The sequence below is a fragment of the Vigna unguiculata genome, chromosome 7 (genome assembly GCF_037176805.1).
Source record: "Vigna unguiculata cultivar grain cowpea cultivar isolate G323 ecotype 2 chromosome 7, ASM3717680v1, whole genome shotgun sequence".
In the NCBI taxonomy this organism is placed as follows: domain Eukaryota; kingdom Viridiplantae; phylum Streptophyta; class Magnoliopsida; order Fabales; family Fabaceae; genus Vigna; species Vigna unguiculata.
Window position 1 is genome coordinate 14,858,030 of NC_140798.1, and position 23,814 is coordinate 14,881,843.

The window sequence follows — 23,814 nt, forward strand, 5'->3', positions numbered from 1 at the left end:
GCTAAGTTCAATATTTTCAAGATTTGAATTCCCAGGTTTGGAAGTCTTTTCGGAAAACATGGCAGCTCTTTCGGTGGAGGCCTCCTCACCTCAGACAATGAAGAAGACTTCAGAAGAGAAGGAAGTCTTTCCTTCCCAAGAATTTGAGCCTAACAGGGTCATATTCAGGATTCAATCCTGATAAGAACTTAAATATTCGAGATCGTTCAACAAACTGAGCAAGAGTGATAGCCTCTTTGCTATTCTCAAGCTTTAAGTTTTGATACTGGTCCAACTCAATCCACAAACCCTTTAACTTTCCATAATATTTTGAAACAGAGAGAGTTCCTTGCCTGTAACCAAAGATCTTGCTTTCTAACTCAACACGTAGAGATGTCCTATCGCATAGAATAAGTAATTGCAAGTTCCTCCCAAATTTCGCAAGCACTAGAGTAGAACATATAATTTTTACTTATCTCTGTAGTCATGGATCCCCATAACCATGTAATGATTCGTGAGTCATCATTATCCTAAATCTGAAAATTGGGATTATCTGGGAAAATGGCCTTTCCTTCAATGTGATTGAGTCTTCCCGTACCCTTTAGTGTGCGTCTGATAAATTGAGCCCATTGGAGATAATTACGACCATTAAGGCGGTTGTCAATCGACAATTGTGAAAGATCGACATTGCTTAGGGGAGTTGCCATGCCAAAAAAATAAATAATAGGAATTCCTTAGGTCTCTCCTAAAGGCAAATGAAAGGTAAGATAGAAAGTGACAACAATGCAACAGCGTGACAACAACAATGATGGCAGTAATGCGACAACAACTGTGATGGAACAACGACATCAGCTGTGATGGAACATCGACAACAACAACGAGACAGCAGCAACGATGCAGCAACGACAACAATAGTGATGCAAAAGCAGTAGTGATGCAGCAGCAACAACGACAACAATGATGCAGCAGAGGATGCAGCAGCGACAACAGCAGTGATGCAGCAACGACAACGACATTAGTGATGACGACAATGGTGATGCAGTAGCAACAATGACAAAATCACAACTTGGGGCACCTCAAGCAGCCTAATAATTAAAAGAAATGGCTGCACTTCGGACAACACTAAAGAGAACCGTAACTAAGACGGAAAAGAAGAAATGCGGAAGCAGGGCTCCCTGGATCGGGAGCTCTGATACGAACTTGAAAGGAATAATCTGAAAGAAAGAGGATTTTACTGTTTTGTTAATTCACTTAAAACAGTACATTATGTTCTCTATTTATAGAGATCTCAAACCTTAAAGTAATAATTACAAGAGATCTCTAGAATCTTCTAAGAGCTTCTAATAACTTCTAATAACTTCTAATAATACATTTAATATACTACCAACAACTTTTAATATTGCATTTAATATTCAACTAACAACATAGTACGTCTCAACCTTGCAAAGGAAACAATTTAGATTGCCTTTGAATTTGAATCCTTTGATCACCACTAGATATACCATACACTCGAGCAATCTTCATTTGGCTGCAATTGTAGCAAAACCACCAACTCAACTCCAACTCCCTCTTGCAAGCTACCATGACTCATTTACCATACTGGTGACACCAAAGGTATATGACTCCTAGCGAAACCAAAACCCTTAGTCCAAGCACTACCTTTGTAATTGTATCTTTGAATTAAATCAATCATGCTCACCACTTTAGCACCAATTATCGCAAGCACCCTTTCAGCTACACAAAACTTTTCTTTTCCTTTCCTCTTTCATTGTGCTCTGACATTACTAACTTGCCTTTCCCCACAAGAACAAACTTAAAGATGTGCCTCTCCTTCTGGTATGTGAAACCCTCTACCTCATGTCCATGGTCAAACCTTTCTCTTGTGTGAACCACCTTACTAAGAACATCCTTTAACTACTGACTTGGATTGCTACTATTGTTGAGAAGATCCAACTACTTCCTACTGATGTTGATCATCTGATATAAAAACCATGTTGTACTTCCTTATCATCAATAAACTCTTTTCCCCACTAAAAAAACACCATTTTGCTTGATTGATCCTCAAAGTTGTGCCTCATCTTAACCTCCCACTAAAGATTTGCTTTTCTTAAACACTTCATAGTCTCTACCCTTCTTAGCTTTACCCTCAAATCCTCCATAACTTTCCACCTCAATCCTCAAGTACCATCGAGATGTAGAATCAATCAACCTCATTTCTCAAACCTTGCTACACAAGCGCGCGCTGATAACTATTCCTTTATTCTAACCTTTGAATTCAACTCCTCTTGTAAAGTTATGGCATCTGATCCCAAGTACCTATTCTTGGAGCTCCCTTAGTTCAAAGTATTACTCCTAAATTCTAACATCATTTCTTAGCTTACTAAACCAACTTATCTTTCCTCATCCACTGGAATACAACCTATTATAACTTCATATCTTTGGGGCAATAGATTGTCTCAAAAGCCTTACCCAACCCTAGTAAAGGTAAGCAGGTCAAGTTGACCTTAAATTTGCGTTCCTCTACTACTATAGACACTGAACACAAACCACATAGGTGTAATCATGACAAGAAAAGGTATAAAACACAAAACTCAGACTACAAATCTCACTCTACCCCAACAAAACTAACTTTTTCTTACTTACTATGTCAACTATTTGTTGTCTATCACTCTTTTTTCCCCACACCTTTAGAATTAAGAAATGAAAACTATCTCTAATATAGTTATGAGTGTGCACCCCTATCACTTTATGAAGACATTTTCTGTTCTTAATACTCCAGTTTCTTAAACAAACTCTGCTAAACTTGAGCTCTTAAACAAGCAGGACATGATAAACCCACAACCCTCAGGTCATCTTATGGACAAACGAATCTAATATCATAAATGTAACATCCATTTTAGCATCTTAAAACTAATAAAATAGGATGCTTCGTCATAATTTTCAAAACAGGTAATCTAGTGTATAAAATATAATAAGACAATCTTATAAAAGATAGGACTATAAAAATATATCATTTATACACTCAAACAAAACCAAAAAGCTCTATACAAAAATTAACCAAAACTTCATCTACTCTAACTAATACCTTCCACTACTCCAACTGATATCTCCTTATCCTCCAAAGGTGCTTCGAAGCCCAGAACTTCATCTGCTCCCACCGAATAGGTGATCATCACAAAAGGAAGAGACAAAACACAACAACTAACAAGTGCAAGGGTAAGCTAGTTGAAGAGAGGTACACATGTTTTTATATTCACAACTTATTGTCAGACTATCAAGACAAAATAGAGCATACTATATGACACGATTTTTGTGTTTAGAAGAGCCTGAAGCTTGCCTTTGCATTCTTCAGCTCCCCTTTCTTAAATAAGCTTCATAGCATATATTTTAAAACAATACGAGAGATAGAAGGAGACATACAATAAAGAGAAGGATTATAAAAGATATCCCAGGAACAATTATCGGGATTCCTAAGTAAATACATTTATACACATTAACAGCCCCCCTCAAATTGATGCTTGTAAGTGGAGATGTAAGGGAGAGAAATGACATTGTTGTTTAAGGCTTCCCGGATATAATGACAATCCAGTTCAACATGCTTGGTACATTCATGAAACACGGGATTTCCAGCAATCCGAATAACACTTATATTATCAGCATGAAGAGGTGTAAGATAAGATTGTGAAAAACTAAGCTGCTATAAAAGACGACGTAACCACACAACCTTAGCAGTAGTATACGACATTGACGATATTCAGCCTCAATAGAACATTTAGGAACACGATCTTGCGTCTTACATTTTCAAGAAATTAAGACACTACCAAAAAACACCAACTTATAATAGACCTTCGTGTATCCGGGCATCCTACCCAATCAACATCGCTAAATGCCATAAGTTGTAAAGGGAAATCTTTGGGAAAGAATAACCCACATGTAGGTGATCTTATAAGATAACAAATATTGTGATGAGCAATAGCAAAATAAATATGTTGAGGAGACGACATAAATTGGCTAACTTGATGAACAACATATGAAATGTCAGGTCTAGTAGTTGTTAGGTAGATAAGGCTTGCTACCAAACATTGATAGTGAGTGGGATCAGGGAAAAGATCTCCTTCATCCTTCTTGTATTTAACATTTACTTCCACATGAGTATCAACTGAAGATGTTTCATCAAAACTTGCCAATTTGATTAAATCTTGAATGTACATTGTTGATTTTAAAAAAATGTAGTTGGATCGATGATGTACCTCCAATCCTAAAATATATATGAGTTGTTTATTTATGTTTTATATTTATTTGATTGTTGTATGCATTTTTTTATTTTTATTTATTATTTATTATTATTGCAAAAACTCGATATTGAATACCAATGTTAGGTTGTAGGTGGTGAGAGTTATTTAGGATGGAAGATCTCCCTTTAACTTTTACGGAATCATAAGTAGATTATAGTTTTGTCTCAGATTTCTCTTCTTTTATAAACTAGATGTGCGAGGGAGATTATACAGTTAATTTTACGACTAAGTAGATATTTCCCACACAAGATGAGTTGATTCAATGGGTTCAAGGGATAACTTTTGTTCTTGGTTTTGTTGTCATTATAAGATCTAACAAAGCTAATGGTCAACTTGGGAGGAAAACATATGTATTATTAGGTTGTGAAATGGGTGGTAAGTATAGGAAGTACAAATTTGATGTTCAACCTAGTGTTTTCGACAAAAGAATATGCGAATGTCCATTTAAACTGAGAGGCAAACCAATTTCTAATGGAGATAGTTGGGTGTTGAAGGTAATGTGTGGATATCATTATCATGATTTGTCACAAACTTTAGTTGGTCACTCATTTGCTAGGAGGTTAAAATCCACTTATCAATCCTTGCTTGTTGATTTAACTAAGAGTCAAGTTAAGCTTGCAAATATTCTGCTCACTCTCAAAGAAAATAATTAGTGTAATGTCACAATGGTAAAGCAAGTATATAATGCAAGGTACGCTTATAAATGATCGTTGAGAGGTTTGAGAACTGAATTACAATACTTGATGATGTTGTTAGAACGTGATAATTACATCCACTAGAGTATATGTCAAGACGAATCTGAGGTGGTTAGTCACCTGTTTTAGACACATCCTCATTCCGTAAAATTGTTGAATGTATTTAATATTGTTTTCTTTATGGATACAACCTATAGAACCAACAAATATCGATTTCCATTACTTGAGATAGTTGGGGTGACATCTACAGGGTTGACTTTCTCTGTTGGGTTTGCATTCTTATCTAGTGAACGACAAAATAATTTTACTTGGGCTTTAGAAAGGCTTAAAGGATTATTGATGACATCTAAGGGTGGTCCAGAAGTAATTGTGAACGATAGAGATCTTGCTTTGATGAATGTTATTGCGACTGTATTTCCTGAATGTTATCATTTCCTATGTCAATTTCACATTTAGAAAAATGTCCAAGCGAAGTGCAAAATGCTAGTCAATTATGTTCAGGCATGGGATGTTGTGATGGAAACATGGAAAAATGTAATGTATTGTGAACATGAGTCCACCTTCATGGATTGTGTTGAGTGCCTTTGTCACATTGGTATTTCATGGCCTTTATTCTATGAATATGTCAATGAAAGTTGGATCATTCCATATAAAAAATTCTTTTAAAGGCATGACAAATCGAGTTATGCGTTTAGGAAACACAACATCAAACAGGTATGTTTCAATGTCAGTTCTGATGAAGGATTATCTTGTTTCCTTTTTAAGATTATTGAATATGGTGATGAGTTGCTTAAGAAAACTCAAGGAAATCTCCACTGGACATTAAGATAGCAAGCTATCTAGATGTGAAGGTTCCTTTCCAAAAGTTCAAAGGAAGAAGGAGATGGATTGTAACTTTAAAACGAAAATATAAGAATAGAAAACTGAACAGAAATGCAATGAAATTAAGAAGAACAAAGCAAAATGGAAAGGAAGAGAGTGATGATTATGGAAGTGGAGCACGCCACTCTTAGAGGGGCCAAAGCCAAACCAAGCTCTAGAGATGAGTGATGTAGTGTCACCACTTGCATAAGCAAGATAAGGCAAAGAGTTCTTCCACTCCTAGAAGGAGGGCTAGCTCACAAAAAATAATGGTTGAAACAAGAGTGTTTTTGATTCAAAATGTTCAACCCTTTTATACTTGGTAGAGCTCCCCTTAAATAGATAGTCTTAGGGCTCTCTAAGCAAAATACAAAATTTGTAAGGGGCTAACTAGAAAAGTGAGAGAAACCCTAATTCTAGAAGCATCTTCAAGCTTGGCACAAAATGGCTTGGTGGTATGTCTCCCCATGTGGATTCTCGACCATGGGTGGAGAAAGGGATAAAAGTAACCTCCAAATCAAGCAAAGGAGCATAAAGAACAAAAGAGACAAAAGGTACAATGTCTACTTTTGCTTTATGCTTTTTTTGCTTTTGCTTTACTCTCTCTTCCACATCATCCATGCCCTTCAATCATCATGTGCCACCTCTCACGCTTTTCACTACAAAAATTAACCTACAAAACACCTTAAACAATGATAAGCATGTTGGCTTGAGTTTAATTAATTTTGGTCAATGAGTCAACCGTAGTCAAAGGTCAACAAGTCAACCAAAATTAAGTCAACTAAACCAACTTAGGGAAATCGTAAAATTAAGATGGAAAATAAAGAAAGAGACATAGAAGAATGATCCTCCCCTTTAGTCATGCTTCTAGTAATTCTCCTTAGGGAGTCTCCATGGTTTCTTGAGTGGTCAATCCTTCATCACTTTCCATTAGTTATTTTTTGTTAGTCGAGTTATGATATTGTTTATCTTAATTGTAATAGGGTTGAGTCTGCTCACTAAAGCCTCAAGAAAGTTTTATGATGCAATATTGGAGACTTATGCTCGTGTCGTGATGCAATTCATAATGTTATCATCCTGTAACATAATGAAATCAAGACATCTTTTGAAAAAAAAGTATAAATGTGATCAGTGACATGCATAAGGGAAGCATGTATAAAAGATTGGTTGGAGATGATAAAGGATTGGCCATAGAAAGACCCATTGAAGCTCCCCGAAGAAGAGTTAGAAGAGGCATGACTAGAGGGTAGAATCTTACTCCTTCATCAATTTCTTTATTTTCTATCTTGTTTCTTTTTAACTTTTCAAATATGGTGAGAAGTTATTTAAGAAAACCCAAAGAAGATTCCCACTGGACATTAAGATAATAAGTTATCTAGATTTGAAGGTTCACTTCTAAGGATTCTAGAGGAAGAAGAAGATGTATTGAGTTACAAATCATAACAAGGATGATAACATAAAATGTAAAAGGAATAGAAGTAAAGAAGAACAAAAGAAAAGTATAAAAGATAGATAATGAAGATGAAAGTGAGGCACGCCACTCTTAGAGGGGGCACAACCAATCCAACTCTAGAGATGAGTGATGTTATGCCGCCACTTATGATGAAGGATTATGTTGATTTCTTTTAAGATTATGAATATGGTGAAGCTGTTTAAGAAAGCTTTTTGAAAATTCCCACTGGACATTAAGATAGCAAGCTATCTAGATGTGAAGGTTCCTTTCACAAAGCTCAAGAGAAAAAGATGATGGATTGATTCAAAATGACAAGGAAATGGAAAGCACATAAACCATAGAAAACCAAGAACAATTAAAGGAAGAAGAAAACATAAAATGGAAAGGAAAGAAATGGTAAAAATGTGAGAAGCACGCCACTACAAGGCTAGGCTAGAAGCCATGGCAACCTTGAAGATGAGTGGATGTGTGCCGCCACTTGCTATGCAAGATAAGGCTTAAAAGTTTCACTCCCAAGGGAGGAAACTCTCACAAATGGTTGAGACACAAGAGTGTTTTTACTTCAAAATGTTCAACCCTTTTACATGTCTAGGAGCACCCCTTATATAGAAGAGTTTAGGGGCCTCTAAGCAAATAAAAGATACCTAAGGATGTCTCTACAAAAACCTAACCCTAACTTCTAGAAACTAGGTCAAATAAGGTTACAAAAATGAGAGACAAAAGAGCTAACTATGGTGTGTGCAAGGCTAATTTCGTTCTAGCACAAAAGGAGACAAAGAATGTGTCTCATATGTCTCCAAAATTGGCCATAGTGTGCTAAAAACAAAGGAGACCAAAGGTACATAGGTACACTTGCTTTATGTCTTTTTCTTTATGCTTTATGCCTTTGCTTTACTCTCTCCTCCACATCATTTATGCTCCCCAATCACCATGCGCCACCTAGCATTGCTTTCTTACTCCTAATTAACCTACAAAGCAAATAAACATAGATTAGCATGTTGGCTTAAGTCAAGTCAACTATAGTCAACAAGTCAAACCTAGTCAAAGGTCAACAAGTCAGCTAAAGTTGATTCAACTAAGTCAACTTATGGAATCAAAAATAGCAAACACAAATGAAAGGGATGAAGGATTAGTGAACTTCCTTTCTAAACATGCTTAGTCTTCTTAAGCATTTGCCTCCATCCTTGGTTGGGGTCAATCCTTCATCATCCTCCCCTCCTTTGAGAGAATTTGACCACAAATTCTTTAAGCCTTTGTAGATGGAGCTTGACTTGATTTGGGGGAGGATTTGCGCCTCCCTTTTATGAGCTCTTGTTTCATCCTTTCTAAGGGTATTACCCCTAGCTTTGGTTAGGCCATCTTTATTTTCTAGACTATTCTTCCTCTCTTGCTTGTGCTTTGGGCCTTCCTTTTTGTCTTGGGAAGAGAAGGAAGGGTGATGTACATCTTGCTTTGGAATAATTTTTTTGTAGGCAAGTAACACCTTGGTGAAAGCTTGCCCCTTTTCTTTTTCTTCTTTATCTTTTCTTATTATATTTCTATCCTTATTAACTTCTTGAGGTGATAGAGGTAGTAAAGTTTCCTTTTTCCCATTTTTGAAGAAAATGTATTGGTTGGTATGGCCATCATGTAAAGTTTGTTTATCAAATTGCCATGGCCTACCTAGTAAGATATGTGTGACTTCCATGGGAACAACATCACATAGCACCTCATCTTTGTAGCTTCCTATAGAGAAGTTAATTAGGACTTGTTTATTGACATCTATTTCTCCCTCTTTACTTATCCAAGCAAGCTTGTAGGGCTTAGCATGAGGAATGGTCTCTAAGCAAAGCTTTTCCACCAACCTTGTGCTAGCTACATTGGTACTACTTCCTCCATCAATAATTAGATAGCAAACCCATTTGTTAATTTTGCATCTAGATTGAAAAATGTTTTCTCTTTGAGTTGGCTCAAGTTCACTTTGATCTTGACCTATCATGCGCCTTAATAACATAGGGTCTTTCTTAAAAAATTTAGTTTTACAAGAGGAAGAAGATTCTTTTGAAAGAGAATGGGGAGATGAATGTTCACTTTCAACATCATTACTCTTCTTTAAGATCATGGTCCTTTTGGTTGGGCAATTTAAAGCAATGTGATTATAACCCAAACATTTAAAACATTTAATGGAACTTGATCTTTGAGAAGTGGAATGGTGAATGTGATCACTTGGTGACTTACTTTTACTTGGTGGTTCTTGATGAGAGTTAGAAGGGAACTTATCATGTTTCTTTTTATCCTTTCCCTTCCATGAGTGACTAAAGTAGTGGTTGGATGAGTAACTCTTCCTTGCCCTTCTTTTTCTTTTCAATTGAATTTCAATCCCAAGGGCAAGTGTGAAAACATTTTCAAGAGTGGAGTACTCATACAACTCTACTTGGTCTTGTATGTCTCTTCTAAGACCACTCACAAATCTTTTTATTTTCTCTTTGTTAGTTTCTTTTATTTTAACCCTACGCATTTGAGACTCTAATTCTTTAAAGTACTCACTCACACTCATAGAACCTTGGTGAAGCCTTTGGAGCTTCAAAAGAAGTTCCTTCCTATAGGAGGGAGGAACAAATCTAGCGCGCATAAGAGATTTAATGTCCATCCAAGAAGCCGCGGGTGACCCTTGGTCATAATTCTTACAAACTTTATGCCACCAAGTATTGGCATACTCCAAAAATCCTAAAACTACTAGATCAACTTGTGCTTGATCCTTTACATGATTTTCATTGAAAATTTGATCAACTTTAGCTTCCCAATCAAGGAAGATTTTGGGATCACTTCCACCATAGAACTTAGGAATCTTTGGAGTTTGCTTCTCTTTTGATGGGTTGCGCCTAGAATGCCCTCTTTTCCTAGCCTCTCTTTCTTACTCTTTAGCTTCAAGCCTTTGAATGTGCTCTTCGATTCTTAGGTCACTTTGCTCCTTTTCTTTTCTCAATTGTTCAAAGGACTCCTTCCTAGAGAACTCCAAATCCCGAAGTAATCTCATCAATGTATTGTTTTTGTTTGGAGTAGGTGCATTTGATGAACTTGCCATGATTCCTACAACAAAACACTCAAAGCCAAGACAAAATAAACGAATTAGGGGTTAGACAACATGAAAACCGAGACCAATTCCAACCCAAAATGTAACCCAAGTGTTTAGATCACTCTCCCAAAGTAATAAGGCAAGGCTACACTCAAAGCTCCTCCAAAGGAGTGAAGCAAACACTTTTAAAAACTTGTTCAAAACCTTTCAAATGCAAGACAAGTGATTCGGCCACAACATCCCAAGAGTTTCAAGAAAAGAAAACTACTAACACAAAACACAGAACACCTAGTGACAAGCAAGAAAAGCACAAAAACAAGGAAAGCTAAACTCTAAAGAAGAAAAGTTTGAGACAAAACTTTTAACAAGACTAAAACAAGAAAAACACATTTTAAAGACTCTATGGAAAGCACTTGACAAGCATCTTCAAGTCTTAAATCATGCATACACCAAGAAAGATCATAACCAGGTTAAAGCATGGAACTAATTTGCCAATATCACCCACTTCTCAAGCATGAAAATAGTAGCATAACACTTAGTGAAAAACACACTTTTACTTCACCAATGAGCAAGATTGCTCTTGGTTTTTAGACAATATTTGGTGCAAAAAATTTCTTCTTTTCACAACTAGTTTCATAAAATGGTGAGAAAGAGTTTTAGGTGGCTTGAACACTTAGTTCCTCAAGTTTTAGGCCAAAATCAATTTCATGGAGCATACATCAAGCAAGACATAAAGTGAAAGCAAGATTCAAATACTTCGAAAAACAAGAATAAGAAAACTTCAAGCTAACATATGACATATGACTCAAGCAAAAGTTAGACACATTTAAAGACTCAACATGACATATACAAGACACAAACATGTAGCTATCATGCATTTAAACTCATGGATTTGAGGCTCAAAGACTAAGCATCCAAAGACATGTTATCCAACCACATTTAGGAGCTTCAAGAGGTGCAAAAACCGTAGCCAAACTACCACAACAAAACTTGAAAACGCTGATTCACGTATTCTTGGCAGATCTGACCTATTCTCACTAATTTGATCATAACTTTCTCCACAGAACTCCAAATGCGTTGGTTCTTTTTTTTCTGGAAACTAGACTCACAGAGCTTTCTTTTGACACCAAAAACGTAATTTTTGGACCGCTGAGCTGGTGCAGTTTAATGTTTTAAAATCGTCAAGTTTTCTGCCAACACTGTTTTTGTGTGTCATGGAAGTGGATTTGAACCATACCAAGATAGCTACAACAAGACAAGGTTAGCACATGAAAAACACCATATTCAAGATAACCTAGGCTCTAGATACCAAATGATGAAGGATTATGTTGATTTCTTTTAAGATTATGAATATGGTGAAGTTGTTTAAGAAAGCTTTTTGAAAATTCCCACTGGACATTAAGATAGCAAGCTATCTAGATGTGAAGGTTCCTTTCACAAAGCTCAAGAGAAGAAGATGATGGATTGATTCAAAATGACAAGGAAATGGAAAGCACATAAACCATAGAAAACCAAGAACAATTAAAGGAAGAAGAAAACATAAAATGGAAAGGAAAGAAATGGTAAAAATGTGAGAAGCACGCCACTACAAGGCTAGGCTAGAAGCCATGACAACCTTGAAGATGAGTGGATGTGTGTCGGCACTTGCTATGCAAGATAAGGCTTAAAAGTTTCACTCCCAAGGGAGGAAACTCTCACAAATGGTTGAGACACAAGAGTGTTTTTACTTCAAAATGTTCAACCCTTTTACATGTCTAGGAGCACCCCTTATATAGAAGAGTTTAGGGGCCTCTAAGCAAATAAAAGATACCTAAGGATGTCTCTACAAAAACCTAACCCTAGCTTCTAGAAACTAGGTCAAATAAGGTTACAAAAATGAGAGACAAAAGAGCTAACTATGGTGTGTGCAAGGCTAATTTCGTTCTAGCACAAAAGGAGACAAAGAATGTGTCTCATATGTCTCCAAAATTGGCCATAGTGTGCTAAAAACAAAGGAGACCAAAGGTACATAGGTACACTTGCTTTATGCCTTTTTCTTTATGTTTTATGCCTTTGCTTTACTCTCTCCTCCACATCATTTATGCTCCCCAATCACCATGCGCCACCTAGCATTGCTTTCTTACTCCTAATTAACCTACAAAGCAAATAAACATAGATTAGCATGTTGGCTTAAGTCAAGTCAACTATAGTCAACAAGTCAAACCTAGTCAAAGGTCAACAAGTCAGCTAAAGTTGATTCAACTAAGTCAACTTATGGAATCAAAAATAGCAAACACAAATGAAAGGGATGAAGGATTAGTGAACTTCCTTTCTAAACATGCTTAGTCTTCTTAAGCATTTGCCTCCATCCTTGGTTGGGGTCAATCCTTCATCAACTTACATAGGCAAGATAAGGCAAGTGAAGACTCTACTCCTTGGGGAAGAAAAGCTCACGGATATTGTTGATACACAAGAGTGATTTTACTTCAAAATGTTCAATCCTTTTACATGTGATAGAGCACCCCTTAAATAGATAGTCTTTGGGCAAATAACAAAAGATGTAAAGGGACTAACTAGAAAATCTTGGAAACCTTAATTTCTAGCAACATATACAAAGTAGCACAAAATGAGATAATGGTGTGCTTTCCCATGAGGATTCTCGGCCAACCCATAAAAGAATACACAGTGGTCTCCTAATAAAGCCAAAAGGAGCTTTAGGACAAAGGAGACAAAGGTACAAAGCTCCCTTTTGCTTTATGCTTTCTCTTTTTGCTTTCCTCTCTCCTCCACCTAAGCTCCACATCATGCATATTCATCAATTATGTTGCGACACTTAGCATGCTTTCCTTCTCTTCATTTCCCTACAAAACAAATAAACATGGTTTAACATGGTTTAAGTCAAGTAAACTTTGGTCAACAAGTCAATCCTAGTCAAAGGTCAACAAGTTAACCAAAATCAAGTCAACTAAGTCAATTTAGAGAAATCACAGTAACAAGGTAGAAAATAAAGAAAGTGATGAAGGAGTAGGAGTCTCTCCTTTAGTCATGCTTCTTGTAACTCTTCTTGGGGGAGCTTCCATGGGTCCTTGTGTGGTCAATCCTTCATCAGGATATGTATTAAGACATGCTTTAAGACTCAGTGCTGATGAGGTTGAGCGAGTAAAGCATATAGGATTTGACAGTGGGAGTTGTGGGTGCGTCTTGAAAGCAACACATGATCTACCATGTGCTTGTGAATTAGCACAATATGTGCATGGGGTGATTCCTCTGACTGTTCTTCATATAATGTGGACTAGATTAAGCTTTTCAAATATTTCATCAAATGAATCCCAAGCAAAGTTATGCATTGACAAGGAAACTGATCTGGTGTTCAATCTTTTCACTAAAGTGGACATTGTAGGAAAACTTACAATCAACAGAAGTTACTTGAAATTGCATGTCCTGTTATGGAGAATATCATTTTTTTTTTGTTTATGTTTATCATTTTGTAAATTAAATATTCTCTTATGGAGAATAAAAATTACTTGTAATTATTATGCATATTTATAAAATACCAACTCCTTTGGCCAAGGGACGAAACTATTTTGGCCTTAGTGTGATTAACATTTAGTCAACAATGCCAATAATTGTAATGCAAATAATTTCAAACACATAATACGAGTAAAAAATAACTAGTTATCCACCACAAAGTAAAAAAAGTTCTTCAGTAATTAGGTACTACTTGTGATGAAAACAAAACAATATGAATGCAACAATAAATAAAACGCCTCTTATCCATAACTAGATGATCGCATGTCGTGCACATTGCAACCTCCTCTACTAGTGTGGGCATATTCTTCAGATCCTGGTGACCTATCTCCAATGCTTTGTTGGTCCGATCCCATGCTACTGTGGCCTTACTGACATCGCAATAGTCTATCATCCTTTATAAGACGGGCATCATGCGTCTAATAGCACCCTATAATGACAACAACAAATCAAGTAACTTAAAAGCATTACGTATAGTCAAATATAGTTATTTATTTACTTAATAATAAATCAAATGATGACTTTGTTGATATGCTCTGTAATGGAAGATCATCTGGTAGATGTCACCAAAGATAGGGAACTAGACTTGGTCGATCATCCTAACCACCCTGAATGACATACGGATGGGATACCCGTTTAAACCAGTACAAGTATTTGTCCACACATGCATTAGAAGACAACGTTCGAATGACACCTATTAAGACATGATCAAAAAAGCGTATCCATCGAGCATCAATGGTTGTCTTGTCGACATCAGGAACAACTAGTGGAGACCTCAGGACGGGCTGCAGAAACCAAAATTGGCGCAATACACATTCATGCAAATGACGGTGAGCAATTTCACCCACCCGCATGAAGCTAGAGAAAAGTGAAATGGTGATAAGGGGACGAGTAACCTGATGTGATGCATACAGGTTCCACACGATCGCATCATATGTCAGTGCAACCACTTATGCCCTGACCTCATGCAAATTACAATTCAGCCTAAAAGTTAAAAAATGTGTCGCCCTAGGTCTTTGCTCATCATAAAGTCCCAGTAATTGCTTCCTTCCCAATCCTGGGAAGTGCTCATATATCCAACTTTACAAAAAAAGTTCAAATATATGTCAATTATCAACCAATAAACATGAAAAAACCTAAAGATATTTTTGTACTGGTAAAAGAGTCAAATATCCAACTAATTGTCTCGTGTGTGCAAGGCTCGCATCACCAAGCTACTCATAAAGATGTGCAAGTGTAGTAGCTCCCTACGAAAACCTCACACTGATGTAGGTAGCACTCTTATCCACAAAAATGGTGCATCCAATAAGATGCAACATATACGTCTGTGTCGCAAACTCCCAATGTTGGTTCTCACAACACCAAGTGTACATGCCTATCAACCCACTCAGTTAGGGACCACGACATTGCCTGAGCTCGGATGATGTCCTCGTACGATCAATGCCTAAAAGATCAGTGACACTCTCCAAAGCAGTTTCGAACTCTAGTGGTTCGTTTGGACAACATTGTCCCACTATAGGTAAATGGAGGAGGACGAACAAGTGTTTCTCAACAATCATTTCCCAACTAGTGCACATGTTCATAGTAGTATCAACAAGTGTCGTATCTACATAGATTTAACAAGTATATTGATAGTTAGATTTTAGGTTTTTTGATTTGGATAGAGAGTGCATGTAAAAATAGATAGTAGTAATTAGATTGAGTGGAGTAGGGGCTATGATTTGATTTGATTTCATCTTATTCTACTACACCATTTCCATCTTGTTTACTTACTATGCAAATCATTCAATGTCCTGTACTACTCTTTCTATGTAGATCTAGGTTCATCCCTGAATCACTAGAACTTAAGGACTTCAAACCAAGTGTGATTCCTCAACTCTTGATAGAACAAATCCTTGCTTTAATGTGCAAGACTCTTTCATCCAACATCCACTCTATCATCCAATAAAGAATCTAGTACATGTATGGAGGTTCGATTGGACCTCAGTTTGAGATCAGCCTTTCAACTTAATCCAAACCAGTGAAATAGGATTAGTTGTCAATTCATCCACACAAGTTGAGACTAGTCTTCCAACTTGATCCAAACCAGTGAAATAAAATGAGTGATCAAGTCATCATTAAGCATAAATCAAACCACAAACAATTGAATGAAAGCAAAGATAAATACCCAAGACGTAGAACTGTATAGAATCATAATTGATTACATCAAACCTGGACACGAGGGAGTTCAACTACTCATAGAATATTATAATGCAATTCCAGCAACATCTACACATAAAATTTACACTAAAAGCATTTCACTCGAGCCTCACACACCCATTCTCCCTTACTGTTACATTTCTACATTCCACTCAATGTCTAGAATGAAGACATGAGGTATTTATTTATAAGAATTTTTGGGCGGTTCTCAACCCAACTTTTGGTGCTCAACCACAAGGGTTTCTTCACAAATGGGTTTCCTTCACAGCTTAACCCATTGTCCTAGTGCTTAACACTTGACCTTTCCCTCTTGGGAGGGTTTTCTTAGCTGCTCAGCCTTATGAATTTGTACTTTAGATTTCCTTGCAAAGAAGGTTTCCTCATGAGGCTCAACTCCATTTATGCTAGCCAGAAAGTCAAAATATGTTGTCTTGTCTTTTCTACTTCCATGGCTCAACACTAGTGACCGTGGCTCAAATGCATACATGTTATTTTCTCTTATAATCACTGCAAAACAACAAAATATCATTATAATTAATAAAACTCTAATTCTCACTATATCATTACTGTATCTTAAGCTAAGCATGTTTGTTTAATATAAATAGAACCATTTGATACATGATAAGTGTCAATTTCAAATGGAGATTTTACTTATTTTTACAATTATCAAGCATTAAACCAGAATTTTGGACAAATGGCTCAACAACCTTATGACACACTCTGAATCTTTTTAATTTCTTACCATGGGACACCAACTTCATGTTCCCTTGGTCCTAGTAAAAAAAATTGCATAAAATCTTTAAAATATATTAAAATTAATATTAAAAATTGCAACATAACATAGTAAGAAAATAAATAACATAACAACTAAAATAAAAATAAAAATAAAATATTTCATAAATCTTAAAAATAATAAAACTAAAAAATAATAATAATTCAAAGAATCGGAAGTCGACTTCCGTAATCAGTATTTACCGGAAGTCCACACATCTGGTACCATCCATAACTAGAACTCCATTTACAGAAGTCAAAACTAGTCACCGGATGTCGACATCTGAAAGCTACCTCCACCGGAAGTTGACATCCTGTAGCCACTTCTCAACATGAAAATCCATTCGGATGTCGAGACGTGGGTTCCTTCACCGGAAGTCGAGTTCTTAATTAGAAGTTGACTTCTGGAATGTGTTCCTCTCTTTCGGAAGTCGACTTCTAGTGGTGACTTTCGAGTTCGCGTTTTCTGGATCTATGGCTTTCGATTTTTTTTATTCATGATTTCACAAAATCAGAAGACTCTACTCTACTCTATCCTATCGTAAATCGTTAAAAATAATTAACAAGGAGAGGAGATTACCTATGAATGTGAATGAGGGTAGAGGAGAGGAGTAGAAAGAGCAACACTGGGAGCACAATGAAGGAGAATGTGAAGAGAAGAGAAAGAGAAGATGTCAGCTTGGTAAAGGTTGGGGGAGAGAGTTTGATTGTGTTGCACGGTTAGGGTTAGGGTGAAATGTGGGTGTGGGAGTTAGCTTTCATTAAATAAGAGAGAAATGATGAGTTTTAAATTTTTAAAAATTTACTATTGATCTAATAGTTAAGGGATACTTTTGAAAATTAAAAATTGTTTAAGGGTGGAAAAAAAAATTTAGAAACACAGAACAAAAAAAACCAATATTTTTAATACGAAACAAATTAAGTATGGGATAAGCTTAAATGGGCTGACCCAATCTTGGTCTATTGCCACCAATAATTTTAATACTTTTAAGTCATATTTACTAATACACCATTCTTGTCTCCACGGTAAGATATGTTTATTCATTTATAAGTATTATAAAACTTTGAAATTAGTTGCTATAAATTTGATTATACTTTATGTTATGTTTAAAAATTATTCTTTTAAATTATCAAAACTCCTCTTAAAGCATAGGAATTGTCTAATAACTAGTATTTAAAAAGAACATCTTATTCACTTTTTTATTCTAAACACGTTTTCTTGTGTTGTAAATTTATTGATACACATTTTTTTTCCCAATTAAAATGAAAGATATGTTGTCACTAAAATTATTTTGTTATTATAACAACAAAAATATAGATACGATATTATAAAAAAAAAGACACTAAAAATAAATTTAAATAGTATATAGATATTTTAGAATAGCAATGACACATATATAGGTAGGTACTACAACCAGGGTATAAGAAGGGTATAAGGAGAAGAAATTGTAGTGACCAAGGAGTGCTTCAGAAAATTAGGGTGTGAGAACAAATTTGAAACCCTAATTCTTCCATTTCCCTTTTTTATGGCGTCCCAAGGCAAAAGAGGTGGAGTATCGCTTCCTGACAGGCCCAGCGATTCCAGCTCCGTACTCGCCAAGATCTCGCGTTCCTCCATCGTCGTCCGTGGTAAGGAGGCCGCCGGGGATGCCGCCTTTGTGGCGAAGAAGCTCCTCCGGAGCACCGGCAAGGCGGCCTGGATCGCCGGCACCACCTTCCTGGTCCTCGTTGTCCCTCTCATCGTGGAGATGGACCGTGAGCAGCAGCTCAACGAACTTGAGCTCCAACAGGCCAGCCTCCTCGGCACTCCTGCACCCAAATAAAACGAAAGGAGATTTTCTCAGATCAGTTCCTTCCCTTTGAAACCACTGCATGCGCTTTCTAGGGTTTCCGCTTCCAATAATTTTACCTTTCTAGATTTTGATAAAAAGAAACACTTTCTGTGAGAAGTTTTTGTGTATTCTTGTCATTAGTTGTTAAAAGGCGGGTCGCTGATTGTAATTTACCTGCTGTTTTTAGTAGAATGATTCTGTTTCACCAACTCTATTAAGCTGGTGCTGCGTTATTTTTTCACTTTGATGAACTTGAGAAGGGCTTCTGTGCTGAATAGAATGATATTTGGGTATAATTACCATCGCATTTCATTGGTTTAGACTAGTCTTGTATTGAAGATCAAACTTAGTTACTGTTCTTATGTTTTCTTTGAGTATTGTTTTTGAAACATGTTTCTGTAGTTTATGATGGTTGTGCTTGTTATCATACTTTTTGCAACTTTAAGAGTAGTTTTGGCTTCAAATTCTTCACGTTGGGTATTACTATGGAAACAGAAGGTGCTCGGTGACATGAGGAGCCCGGAATATTCTGTTGATGAATATTCTGTTGATTATTGGGCGCTGTTAAATTCTTTCACCAGACAAAAGAAAAAAAATAAAAAAACAAAGGGTTGGGTTGAGTCAAATCAATAACTTGAAGTTATGATCATTTGGAAACGAATGGTCAATACTATAATTACTGAATGCTTATTGTTTAATTTGTTCGACGCTGTGCCTGTGCCTGTGCCTGAACATGGTATAATCTTTGGTGTCTTCTTAGCTTCTTGCTGAGTTCCTTCGAACCCAGCATATAGAAATACGCTAGTTTTGGATCTAGTTTTAAGTAACCTTGGCTTACACTCAGACAAGGTGGTTCTACCTTTTCTTGGATGGGTGGTTCTGTTTTTATGGTCTGGTTGAACACATGCTATAAGTGCATCTGAAAGCTTCTCCATTTGAAAAGCTTTTCTAGTCTTGTATTTAGTTTTTTATTTTTTTGTTATTTGTAGATTTAAAAAAAAAAAACCTAGATAGAATATATTATCTTTGTCAATCAACTTGTCATGGCTTTCTTGTTTGCTTTTGGTCTTTGCTTCTGCTTGTAATTGTAGTCAATTTGGTTAGCATTTTGAAATTCTTGGTTCTGCTATCACTGGTCCTATAGGAAAGGAGTGCGCTGATCTGTGGCCAAGGATTTCTAGTGCAGCCAATGCTATCGTTTGAGTGGGGATTTTTATTAAGTGAACTGTTTATTTTTTTTTTCGTGTAGAACTTAAACTTGCCTCAGATTTTGTTTTAGCTTGAAATTGGATTGGAAGAGTGATACAGTTTTTTTTATCATATCGTAACTTGTCAGCAAGAAACCTTTGGAATAGACGAGATTAATTGGTAGTTGAGAATTTTGTTATTGTTTCTTGCCACACTTTTAATGTGTTTATCTGTTATACATTATTTGTGTGACCTGTTGTTTGTGCTTCAGTCCATCATTTGTGTTGACTTAGTATTAGTTGCAGAACTAAATATTATTGATATTAATTCGATGTAAGACACATTGTGAAATTTGTCTGTCAATTTCAAATTTCTGGTACAGCTCAAGGTTGAGTGTGAAAAGGGATTTCTAAATTGAGTAATGTAGTTATTTAGTGTAGACGAAGAATGAATAGGTAGTTTAGGACTATCAAGATAGGATAAGTACATGTAATTATACAAATTTGAGACCAGAAGATAGAAAGTTTGAGGTTCGTTATGATGTAACTTGAGCAGTTTGAGGAAATATTGAGGGTTGAGACTAGGTTTACTTGTTTAATTGGTTAAGCCTGCTAATATGTTTGTAATTTTTTTTTTTTTGAAAATTCAGAGCTCAAACTTGAACTTATACTATTCATAGCTCTTTTACAATGTTTAGTCTTTTAAAATGTTAGATTTCACAAGCAGCAAGCAATAAATAGCTTTAAGTTACCTTGAAAAGAGTCCCTAATTAGTTTAAACTATTTAAATTTCTAAGGGGTTTTGTGCTTTTTATATATTTTCTATTTTGTCGTCTCTTTTATTTGATATTTGGAAATTTTTTAATTTTTTCTTTTGGGTAATTGATTTTGTCATAATAATTAATGTGTTTTCTATCATTTTGTCATAATAATCAGGTGTAGTATCAGTACAATTAGTAAAATTAAACAAATAATGTTTATCATTTTTAAATGTTCTAGATGACGTCGTATGTTTTAACGGAAGAGACATGAATAGTGGTGTTTAGAAATCTCAAACTGGTTTAAATCTAATATTTATTATTGAAATGTGAATCAGTAATGTCTACAAATAGAATATAAAATAACTTTTATATATGTGATGGATTTTAAAAATAAAATATTGAATTAAAAGTTATTAGATAACATAATATTTGGAATTTGGAAACTATACATTTGATCTCCCTCTATGTATAAATTGTATTGTATTCAATGTGTTAAAAAATATTGTGAATCAATCATTTTCTTCTCCATCTGTGCCAACTTTAGTTTTCTCTTGTTTGGGCCTTTTGCCCTCCTTGAAATAAAAAACCAACAAACTATATCCTTTCATTTGTTGCCTCCTTTAACAGAGGATTTTAACTCAATCCCCAACCACACGGAATTTGTGGCCTCCACTAAACTACGATGTCATCCAAATTTCTAAACCCCAATATCTATAAAAGAAAAATTAGTACAAAAATACTATTTTTCTTTATCTCATACAGAACAATAGACCCTATTTACCACATTTTTTTCTCATCCAACAATGGGAATATGCTTAACACAAATGTATATACCTATAACTTAAAACAAAGCATACAAGTGAAGTCTATATAGATTTTGTAGAGTTGAAAGAGTAAGTATTTTCATATCAGTTAAGAATATTCAATAATTGTGTTAACGCTTGTGAAATTGTGACATGTGATTAAGAGGACCTAGCTTCGGTAGCTTGATAACAAATGCATATATATTGTTTCACTTCATGCATTCATTTTTTTAGCATCCATATCATATTAGCTGACAAGAAGATGGATTCGATTGAATGAATGTTAAGTCTTAATTATTATCCCTGTTTCATTTTAAGTACCTGTTGTTAAGGTTTGTTTGAATATATAATGTAATAGATTCTTTCTTCTATTCCATTTCACATCAACATGTTGGTGAGTTTTACTTGAACAAGAGGCAAGGTATATCAAATGGTTTAGTTAGTAATCTGTAATAATGTCCATCAATCTCAATCTGACTGCATTGCTTAACTAAGATTCTAACAAACTCCTTTCATTTTGTACCTATCATGAACTTATATCTGCCATAACTACTTTTGATTCTGAAATTCTGCATCACTGATATGGTGATTTGAATTCACTCTGCCACGACAAATGGAAGGAAATTTGACAACCAGAAAGAACTTTGGAGTAACCTTATCACATGTATGTATGCTTCTGACTAGCAATAACCTACTAGTCTGAATACGAACTTTATGTGGAACTTTGACGAATTATCCACATGAATGTTGATATTCTATGCTTTCAAACTTTCACTTTGATAAAGGTTTGAATTCTAAAAGCTAAAGTCGGATATAATTTGTGAATAGAAAAAATGGAAGAGGATATGGACGGAGGAATATCTTTTCTATGCTTTACTTTGTCAAGACACGAACATCTTTTAATATAAAAACTTTGCTTAGTATACCTTTTGATGCGTGTAAGCATGTCAGCATGATATGATCTGTCCCTCAAATGTGACTCGAAGAAAAAGGGTGGTGAAATTCTGATCTGGTTACGTAGGAATTGCGTGTAGCTTTTGTGTCTGATTCTAGCACACACCATCGTAGAACCATCCTAGGAAACTTTGTCTAATGAAATCCTAGAGTAAAACACAAGATAATCACAATGATGCAACTCAACAACTCTTCACAAGATTGTTCTTTAAAAGGTTCTCCCTTTGGAGCCTTGAACACACCCCATTGATGTTACATCACTAATAGGGACACCCTTTAATCCATTCACCATGCTGGGACCATTGGGACTGTGGAAAGGTAGAAAAGTAAAGTTTGATGACTGTTCATGATAATGTTTTCCATCCACCACACATCACAAAGTGGCATTTTCTGATTGAGTCATGGACGCTTAAAAGCCTCACCTATCATGCTTCTTTCTCCCACTCTACCACTCTTCCACTCTTCCATTCTCTCTTGAATTTGCTTTTGCTTTCTCACTTCCCACACCTCAAGTGGTTGCAGAATGAAAGTCTCAGGGGTGTATAGCTTTCAGAGGGATCAGTTCATGAAGTTTCATAGGAAAACAAGAGTGACCTCTTCAGTTACTCTTGGTAGTGTCCAAAGAAGGACACCACTTAGGTGTTTCCCTCCATCATGCATTTTCAGACAAGTTTATCACAAGTTGAAGAATCGGTTGAAGCAAGCTTTGGTTTGGAAAAGAACCAGTCCACAGTATAGCTATGATTTTCGCAGCTATTCTCTCAACTTTGATGATGGCCTTTCAAATGAACATATGCCACCTCGTTTTTCTTCATGATTTTCTCTCCTCTCAATAATCAATAAATTGATCTGTAACAGTTTGTTGTTTGTTATTCTCTATATATAGATAACATACTCCTCAAATTGCATAATTGTAAATTGACTCTTCTCATATTTCTGATCAAAATCCAATAATTGTTTTTCATCATCAAGCTTCCTCTTCATTTCAGTCTCTGGGATGAAGTTATGTAAATATTTCCAATAGATTATATAAATTGACGTTTTTTTTTGGCTAGTTACCTATTTCCTTCTGCAGATTCTTGATTCTTACGTGACTTTGTTCTTGTATCATCATTTCTGTTATGATCCTTTTTTAATTTCACTTCAAATATGGGCAGAGATGTGGACATTAGTAAGAGAGGAAAATATCCAACATCATCAACAGTTCAATACTTCCATTTTTTTCTATACAAAATAATAACTGTAAAACGTAAGAGCTCCATTGATTTGTGATAGGATGATTACATTTGATGGAAAATATGATCTTAACATCGTTGTCACACAGAATATGGATTGTTAAAATAAATTGTTAGAGGGTACATAAAACTTCACCAACCTGTTAAATTATTTGCATCTTAGAGTGTAAGTAGGTGAGAATCAAATAAATTATGCGTAAACAATTATTAAAATGACTTAATTAGTA

The 23,814-nt window shown here is 35.6% G+C and overlaps 2 protein-coding genes and 1 long non-coding RNA gene across 5 annotated transcripts; 2 read left to right on the forward strand and 1 right to left on the reverse strand.

Moving 5' to 3' along the window:
• Positions 1 to 16,026: 16,026 nt before the first annotated feature.
• Positions 16,027 to 17,543, reverse strand: LOC146884653 (uncharacterized). 3 transcript variants are annotated; one of them, XR_014996482.1, is made up of 3 exons: positions 17,396 to 17,543; positions 16,787 to 16,817; positions 16,027 to 16,551 (listed from the first exon to the last, which is right to left on the reverse strand). It is a non-coding gene; the product is annotated as an uncharacterized LOC146884653 (long non-coding RNA). The 3 variants fall into 3 exon arrangements; XR_014996480.1 differs by having other exon boundaries at positions 17,020 to 17,543; XR_014996481.1 differs by lacking the exon at positions 16,787 to 16,817.
• Positions 17,544 to 18,235: 692 nt separating this feature from the next.
• Positions 18,236 to 18,943, forward strand: LOC114190268 (mitochondrial import receptor subunit TOM9-2-like). The gene has a single exon (XM_028079081.2). The coding sequence runs from the start codon at positions 18,342 to 18,344 to the stop codon at positions 18,636 to 18,638; it is 297 nt and encodes a 98-aa protein (XP_027934882.1). The 5' UTR covers positions 18,236 to 18,341; the 3' UTR covers positions 18,639 to 18,943.
• A 3,646-nt stretch (positions 18,944 to 22,589) lies between these two features.
• Positions 22,590 to 23,406, forward strand: LOC146884654 (uncharacterized). The gene has a single exon (XM_085665189.1). It carries the CDS (start codon positions 22,876 to 22,878, stop codon positions 23,167 to 23,169), a length of 294 nt encoding a protein of 97 aa, XP_085521315.1. The 5' UTR covers positions 22,590 to 22,875; the 3' UTR covers positions 23,170 to 23,406.
• The last annotated feature ends 408 nt before the right edge of the window (positions 23,407 to 23,814 follow it).